Raw genomic sequence first — 9,042 nt, 5'->3', positions numbered from 1 at the left:
AAAATAAATCATTGTTACCATCGAACTCGGATTCTACAGCAAAAATATCCAAATCCCTCATCTCATCTCATCTCATCTCCATGCATCTATACCTTTAATTAATTTGGTCCTTACACGTGTCATCACCGTTTAGTTCCTATCTTCTCTACCGTCCCTTCTCTTGCGTTTTCATATAAATACGCATATACACCCTCTAGGTTGTTATTTATATACACTATTAATTATTTTCGTTTCCTTTCAGTCCCCATGTTTATAATAAGATATAAATCTTATACTCGTGTTTCGTTTCCTTTCTCTTGTTCTAAAGAAATTCTTGTCGTTTGACTATTTGTTTCCCCCATTGATGTGAGAAAAAAAAAATCAAAGGTAAAAATGAGAGACGAGAAAAAAGGAGCAAATAATATGATGACTTTTGCCGAGAACGACATCACATTGAAGCCGAATTTCGGAACCATGTTATATTCAGACCCAAATATTAGCTCTTCCAACATGAATAGCCTCGATCAAGATGACTATGCCATGCGTAACAGTAGTGCTTCCTTAACGAGCCCATTGGGGTTCGATCCCAGCAGGATAAGCACCGAGGGGTCTCCTATGATGATGTCTCCTTGGAATCAAGTTTCACCTTACTCCAAGTCTCCATGGTCCCAACAATTTGATGATCCTCTACCTTCCAACACTCTAATCGGCTCACTTGTTCGCGAAGAGGGTCATATTTACTCATTGGCTGCCGCCGGCGACCTCTTATACACAGGCTCCGACAGCAAAAACATCCGGGTCTGGAAGAGTCTCAAGGAGTTTAGTGGTTTCAAATCTAATAGCGGTTTGGTGAAAGCGATTGTCATCTCGGGTCAAAAGATTTTCACAGGCCACCAAGACGGGAAGATCCGGGTCTGGAAAGTCGCACCCAAGAACCCTAGCGTGCACAAACGCGCAGGGACATTACCCACCCTGATGGACATTTTCAAAAGCTCCGTCAAACCCAGCAATTACGTCGAGGGTCGACGTCGTCGCTCCTCACTCTGGATCAAACACTCGGACGCCATTTCTTGCCTGACCTTAAGCGACGACAAAACCTTGTTGTACTCCGCCTCGTGGGACCGGACCTTGAAGGTGTGGCGAATCGACAACTCCAAGTGCCTCGAGTCAATTAACGCTCACGACGACGCCGTCAACGCAGTCGTGGCTACTGTCGAGGGATTGGTCTTCACCGGCGCCGCTGACGGAACCGTTAAGGTATGGAAGAGGGAGCAGCGTGGGAAGGTGACGAAGCATTCGCTGGTTCAGAAACTGATGGTGCAAGAGAGCGCAGTAACCGCTCTGGCCGTTAACACCTCCGGTTCAATAGTTTATTGTGGGTCCTCTAACGGTTTGGTCAATTTTTGGGAACGTGAGAAGCAGTTTTCTCACGGTGGGGTCCTCAGGGGTCACAAGCTTGCGATCCTCTGCCTCGCAGCTGCAGGGGGGCTGGTGTTCAGCGGCTCCGCAGATAAGACCATATACGTGTGGAGGAGGGATGGCGTCATCCACACGTGCCTGTCCGTCTTAACGGGCCACACCGGCCCAGTCAAATGCGTAGCTGTGGAAATGGATCGCCAGTCCGTTAGCAGTGATCAGAGGTGGGTCGTTTACAGTGGGAGCCTCGACAAGTCGGTTAAGGTTTGGAGCGTCTCGGAATATGCCCAAGATTTTAATCTGACGGCAGCGATGCAACACCAACATGCGATTTCCGATGTGGACTCTTTGCCGTCTGACGGGAGCTACTCGTCCGGGGGCCGCGGTAGCAAGAACAGGAGAAACTGAGCTCGACCCCATTTCGGGCCCGGGGAGATTGAGATCGTGACATTAGCTCCAACTGTAATGTGCCACGTGTTAATATAACTGGTGGGGATGTTTAATTTGTGACACGTGGATTGACTGTTACGCGTTTGCCTGGGAACACTATAGTTTCTTTCTTTTTCTTTTTTTTTTTGGTATTAAAAAAGAATTGGACTTGTTAAGGTTGGTTTGCTTGGTATGAATGTGACAAATATGATACGAATGATTGTGTAGAACTCGTGGGGATGCAGAGTCCTAGTGTAACACTAATCAATGGCAAATAAATTTTTAATATTTCCTATTTACTAAATGTTATTTTCCCCTCTCGAGAGTACAAGTGCTTGGAGTGCGTCGTTTACTTTTCTATTATTTAACCATTTGATTTTCTTTTCTTTCTAAAATTTGTATTGGAGTCATTCCAGTTGTTTTAAGCTGGATAAAGAGACGTGACAGCACGTATCGATACTAGCAGTTGTTTATATTCAAATTAATAATTTTTTGAGGATCTCAACTCTATTATTAAAACATACATATCCCCTAATATCCGGATAAGTTGAAAATTTTATTTATCTTTTTTTTTTTTTTGGTTTAAATACTTATATACTTAATCTTTATTTTCGACAATAAAAATATTCAACATTAAACTTTTATTACATCCGTCATTATTTCTCTGTTAAATATAGTACACATTAATAAAATTGCCAGGTGTCAACATAATAGAGGTCCACCTTATAGATATTTTTTTTAAAAAAAACACTTATTAATTGATAAAAGAATAAGAAAAAAAATAAAATGTCATTAATTAAAATCAATTAATAAATTAAAATTAAAATTAAAACAAAAATCTAATTATTTTTATTTTTAAAATATAAAAATCTAATTAATTAAAGATAATAACAAAACTTTCTTCTTTCATTTTTTCTCTCATCCATCACATTAATCCCCATTACCAAATAATAGCAACCATCATTTTCATAAACAACAAATTTCCAACAAAGCAACAAACCACATCTAAAGCAACAATCATCTACCTATTTTTTTTTACCCAATAGATTGGTTCAACCTTGCAAATCTGAAGTAAATAGCCAACAAGAAATTTCAGCAATAATCATCTACCCGCTGTCATCCTTGAACCCCAGCCCAGCCCCCGTTGTCGTTCTTGAAGCCCAGCCCAGCCCCGCCTCGCCATTGTCGTCCTTGAAGCCCAGCCATCGTTGTCCCTGAAACTCGGCCTCGTTATGGTCTTCCCTGAAGCCCAGCCCTGCCGTCATGGATTTTCCATGGACATCGACGCAGGAGGTTGCGATGTCGGAGGTGAAGTGCAGATCAAAGAGAAGGGGTTGGGGTTGTCATGATTGAAGAGAGAGAAAATTTTTGGGGTTTAAACTTTTGGGTTTATGATAAGTTCATTGTTATATATATATATATTGCAAGTTCTTTCGTATTTGGATGATGCTAATTTGGTGGTTTAAGAGATTTTAGCTTCATTTTGTAAGTTTTCGATATTTAAACTAAGTTATAATTTTTGTTGATAACACTGATATATTTGATGCAATTTTGGTTTAAGAATTTTATAGGCTACAAAACGGAGTTGCAAGATGAAGTTGAGATGTAATTCTAATGTGTTTTGAAGTCTCTAAGCGTATATGGGATGTTGTGGTGAATGAAGCTTGAGTAGAGAAATTACAAAATCAAGAGTAGTGAAATTTGGTGCGTTGGTTGCGACTCAAAGAAGTGGTGGCCGCAACCTAATTGCAAGGAATTAAGATTTTGGAAATAGCAATTTTTGGCCGTGGTGAGTACTTCTTTAAGTAGCGGCCAAAATACGAATTTTTGAGAGAAACTGTGCACTGTCCGCGACCATTACTTTTCCAGGCCGTGACTCAAGGTGAATTTTACCAAGTATTAGGCACACTGGCCGCGGAAACCACTTTTTCAAGCCGCGGCCAATCAACACGATTTCAATTTTTATGTTATTTTTTATTAGATTTTTAAGAGGATTATAAAGAGTTTTAGGGCTAAGGTTTTCATAAGTTTTTAATTATGAATTCTGGATATTAGAATAACAGAAGAGTTGAGAGGACAATAATCTTTCCTACATCAAACTAGTTTTTCCTTCTTCTCTTTAAAACTCTTTACTTTCAATTATAATTATGTTATTGGTTATGTTTGTGATTATGGAGTAATCTTCTTTTAGGTTAAGGGTTATTTCAAAACCCAAACACATGAATTTTTGATTATCAATAATGAATGTTATTTCTTGATTTCTCCAATGTTAAATTACTTCTATTCTTCTATGATTAATGTTATGGATTATGTGATATCTTGTTAGATGGCCAACTAATTAGGATGTTCCATTGTTCTACTATCATCTTAGAATTATTATTCATCTAATAATTTTGGGTTCTAAGTGTATGTGATAATTTGCAATTGATAGTATTGTCATAGGTATTATTAATTGTGATGAAGTTTAGAACCTAGGTTAAACGAATTATATGATAAATTTATTTGTTGCTTAGATTAACCTATCTCTACATAAATTAATGTTATTCCTAGGTTAAATAGATTACACGCTTCATAGATCTATTACTTGGTATAAAGATTTAATTATTGAGCGCTTCGCCTTGATTAATTGTAATTGAGAGATTGAGATAATTGGCTGCTTCAGCATTATCTACAAGGTTAATAATCTAATTGGAAAATCAGAATAATGTTTATTATTGTTGGATTTGAATGATTGTGGAGAGTGGAGAATGACTCTTAACTGTTTCTTTAAATCGTAATATCAACTCATTATTACTTTTATGTTTATGTTAATTAAGTTTCAATTTGAGAAAAAAAAACTCTTCTTTAATTTTCATTATTAATTCTTGAATAATAATTTGAACGTAGTCCTCATGGGTTCGACTCGTATTTATTGTTATACTAATATAATTGGTAATACTAAAAAAAATTAAATTTGACACGATACCCGTCAAATTTTTGGTGCTGTTGTCGGGGCTATTGTTATTCCCTTTATTATTCAAATTTATTTGTTTGCAACTAATTAGATTTTACTGTGGAATTGTCAGGTGTATATGTCTGGTGAAGATGATACACAAGATCGACTACAAAATATCAAAGATTATCTTGAAGCATCGTCTGCGTCACACTCTTCCAGAACTATCACTGATAATCCACTCTTTCAATGTCATTATCAACGTGTAGAGTCTGTTAAAGAGCCATTACCGTATGAAAACGAATCTCATTCTGGCGATTCAGTTCGATCCTATAGAACCATGGTCCAGCAAAGCCGTTGAAAGAGTTGGCAGCGCCAGATCTTGACCAACAACCATTTTGCATCAAGTATCCACGTTTGGATGTCAACTTTGAGTTGAAGTCGGACCTCATTCGTTTATTTCCCTCTTTCCATGGGTTGGCCGGTGAGGACCCGAATAAACATTTGAAGGAGTTTCATATTGTTTGTTCGAGTATGAAACCTGCTGCAGTGACTGACTGAAGAATAAATTAAGCTTAGCTAAATAGTGGTTGTACTATCTTCCACCCGGTACTGTTGAAACATGGAATGGTATGAAGACTATGTTCCTGGAATGATATTTTCCAGCATCTAAAGTTGGAAGCATCAAGAAAAAGATCTGCAATATAAGGCAATATATAGGGGAGTCACTATATGAATATTGGGAGAGATTCAAGCGGTTGTGTTCTAGTTGGCCCCATCATCAGATAAGTGAACAACTCCTAATCCAGTACTTTTATCAAGGATTACAGTCACTGGATAGGAATATAATTGATGTAGCCAGTAAGGGTGCACTAGTTGATAAGACTCCTACTGCAACCAGAAGCTTGATTTCTAATATGGCTGCCAACTCACAAAAGTTTGGCATTCACCAAGATCCTAATCCACCACCAAAGTCAGTTAATGAGGTGAACAATTCAAACGAGAACCATCTTGGTCATCAATTGGATCAATTAAGTGCAGTGGTACAACAACTTTCTTAAGGCCAACATGTGCGACCATGTGGAATATGTCAGGATGTGGGGCACACTACTGATACTTGCCCTGCTCTTTTTGCGGAAGAGACTGAGGGTGTTAATGTTGTAGGTAATTTCCCAGGCCAATTATGCCAGATTTACTATGAACTTTTTTCACAAACTTATAATCTCGGCTGGCGTGATCATCCAAATCTTCGTTATGGGAATCACTAACAAGCTGCTCCACAGTCTACACCTGTTAGACCGCTTGATTTTTCTCTTCAACAGCGATCTCAATAGAACTATGCACCTAGACCATCACAAGCACCACAAGCTGCTCAACCTCCGAGTACAAAACCCTCTATTGAAGATTTAATCAATGCAATTGCTACAAATACTCTTCAGTTTCAGCAAACTACCCAAGTTTCCATCAAAATTTTGGAGAATCAGATAGGACAATTGGCAGCATCATATAACATGTTGGATGCTCATCTTTCTAATAAATTTTCTTCACAACCTGAGAAGAATCCTAAGGAGAATGCTAATGCAGTAACTTTAAGAAGTGGAAAGCAATACGATCCACCTAGTCCTCCAATACCTATTAATATGTCATCCAAGCCATCAGTTGATTGCTCGGTTGAAGAAGATGTGCCCCCAAAGCCAATTAGTCCTAAACAACCAATCACTAAGCCTACTTTTTTCACTCCACCTCCTTTCCCAAGCAGATTGAAGAAGACTAAAAAGGAAGAGGTTGATAAGGAAATTCTTGACACATTCCGAAAGATGGAGGTGAATATTCCTCTTCTTGATGTTAGTAAACAAGCGCCACACTATGCCAAGTTTTTGAAAGAATTGTGCACCAATAAGCATAAGTTGACGGGTAATGAAAAAGTTAGTGTGGGGGAGAACGTTTTTACAGTTCTTCAAAATAAGCTTCCACCAAATTGTAAGGATCCTGGAACTTTTACTATTCCTTGCACTATTGGTAATAAAAAGATTGGGCGTTGTAGGTTGGATTTGGGAGCCTCTATAAATGTCATGCCATTCTCCATTTATGCTTCATTGAATCTTGGTCCACTTAAAGAAACATGGGTGATTATTCAACTTGTTGATAGGTCGAATGCTTATCCCAGAGGTATAATAGAAGATGTTTTAGTTCAAGTGAATATATTGGTGTTTCCGACTGATTTTTATGTTCTTGATATGGAGGATGAATTCATTCCATGCTCCACACCAATTTTGTTGGGAAGACCGTTTATGAAAATTGCAAGAACCTAGATTGATGTGCATGGAGGAACATTGACCATGGAATTTGATGGGGAGACAATTCGATTCAAAAATTTTGAGGTTATAAGGTATCCAAGTGATGTACATGTTGTCTATTCTCTTGACGTTTTGGATATCCTTTCTCAATGAGTCTTAGATTTGCATAATGAAGATTGTTTAGATGTCGCTTTGAGAGAACATCTTATGTTGGATAATGAAGACTATTCTGGTGAAATTATGGATGTCATAGCCGCACTCAATAGTGGTTTTAACGAGACTTTTAAGAAGGTTTCATTCTTGGACTTACCATTCTCTAATGAGAAATTACAACCGTCTATTGTGCAAGTACCTACACTTGAATTGAAGCAACTTCCGGAGCATCTTAAATATGTTTACTTGGCGGAGAATGAAACACTTCCAATTATAGTTGCAAGAAATTTCAACCAAGTTCAAGAAGAGAAATTGACAAGAGTGCTTCGGGAGTTCAAAATAGTCATTGGGTGGTTTATCGTTGACATTAAGGGAATCAATCCTTCTATGTGCGTGCACCGAATTCTACTTGAAGAAGGGTCTAAACCAACATGTGAGGCACAAAGGAGGTTAAATACCCCATGATGGAAGTGGTGAAAAAAGAGATACTAAATCTCCTTAGTGTGGGTATTATTTACCCAATTTTAGATAGTCAATGGATGAGCCTAGTTTAGGTGGTACCGAAGAATTTTGGAATTACAATGGTAAAGAATGAAGACAATGAGTTGGTGCCTACAAGAATGCAGACTTGGTGGGGAGTTTGTATAGACTACCGCAAGCTGAATGCAGCGACTCGTAAAGATCACTTCCCATTACCTTTCATTGACCAGATGCTTGAAAGGTTAGTAGGTCATCCTTATTATTGTTTTCTTGATGGTTATTCGGGATATAATTAGATTGTTATTGCTCTTGAAGATCAAGAGAAGACGACCTTCACATGCCCTTTTGGTACCTTTGCTTTCCGACGTATGCCATTTGGGTTATGTAATGCTTCTGCCACCTTTCAACAATGTATGATGAGTATCTTTTCAGAATATATTGAGAAAATCATTGAGGATCCTCACCCTCAGGCTCAAAGGTGACCATCTTCCTTCTGCAGTCAATGGTTGCCCCATACTTGGCTAACCAGTCCATACCCAGTATCATATCGAAGTCAGTCATAACCAACTCTATAAGATCCACTGACAACTCTCTGCCCTCCACTATCACTGGCAAAGATCTGACCCATCTCCTGGATACAACCAACTCCCCAGTGGGTAACAGAGTACCAAACCCCACATCATAGAAATCACAAGGTCTACACAACCTATCAATAACACTACTAGCAACAAAGGAATGTGTAGCACCAGAGTCAATCAATACATTATAAGCAATTCCTGCACTAAGAAGCTGACCTGTAACAACTGAGGGGGAAGCCTCAGCTTCTGCCTGAGTCAATGCAAACACTCGCGCTGGGGCCGAGCTGTCTGCCTTCCTGGGCTCTTCCTTTCTTGCCTTAGGGCAATCCTTTTTTAGATGACCCACTGCTCCACAAGAGAAGCAGGCCTTTGCCTTACACTCTCCCAAGTGATGCCTCTTGCATCTAGGACACTCGGGATAAGACTTCCAGGCTTCATTACCACCTGAATGACCCACAGAAATACCACGGGGCCGTCTGTCAGGACCTGGAACTGGGAAGGTGTCAGGAACCTTCCTCTTCTGATCACTGGGGCCAACACCCCTACCAGAACCCACAAATGGAGGACCTGGCCTCCTGAAATCCCTTCTGGCCGCATTGTCACGCCAGATCTTAGTCTCTGCAGTTTCAGCTATAAGTGCCTTCTCCACCACCTGTGCATAAGTAGTCACTCCTGCCACAGTGGTGATGCGTACATCTCGGGCTAACCTGGGCTGTAGCCCCTGTAAGAAACGTTCTCTCCTGGTCCCATCAGTGGGCACCAACTCCTTGGCAAACTT

At 39.4% G+C, this 9,042-nt stretch overlaps 1 protein-coding gene across 1 annotated transcript; it reads left to right on the top strand.

The window, feature by feature from the left end:
* The first annotated feature begins 204 nt into the window (after positions 1-204).
* Positions 205-2,112, top strand: LOC133804129 (protein JINGUBANG). Its single transcript, XM_062242285.1, has one exon. It carries the CDS (start codon positions 373-375, stop codon positions 1,801-1,803), a length of 1,431 nt encoding a protein of 476 aa, XP_062098269.1. The 5' UTR covers positions 205-372; the 3' UTR covers positions 1,804-2,112.
* The last annotated feature ends 6,930 nt before the right edge of the window (positions 2,113-9,042 follow it).

Source organism: Humulus lupulus, chromosome X (assembly GCF_963169125.1).
Source record: "Humulus lupulus chromosome X, drHumLupu1.1, whole genome shotgun sequence".
Taxonomy (NCBI): Eukaryota; Viridiplantae; Streptophyta; class Magnoliopsida; order Rosales; family Cannabaceae; genus Humulus; species Humulus lupulus.
This window is presented reverse-complemented; position numbering and strand designations above follow the sequence as displayed.

Excerpts from the sequence above, each read along its gene's own strand:
- LOC133804129 (XM_062242285.1), top strand. The coding sequence starts at position 373 with ATGAGAGACGAGAAAAAAGGAGCAAATAATATGATGACTTTTGCCGAG.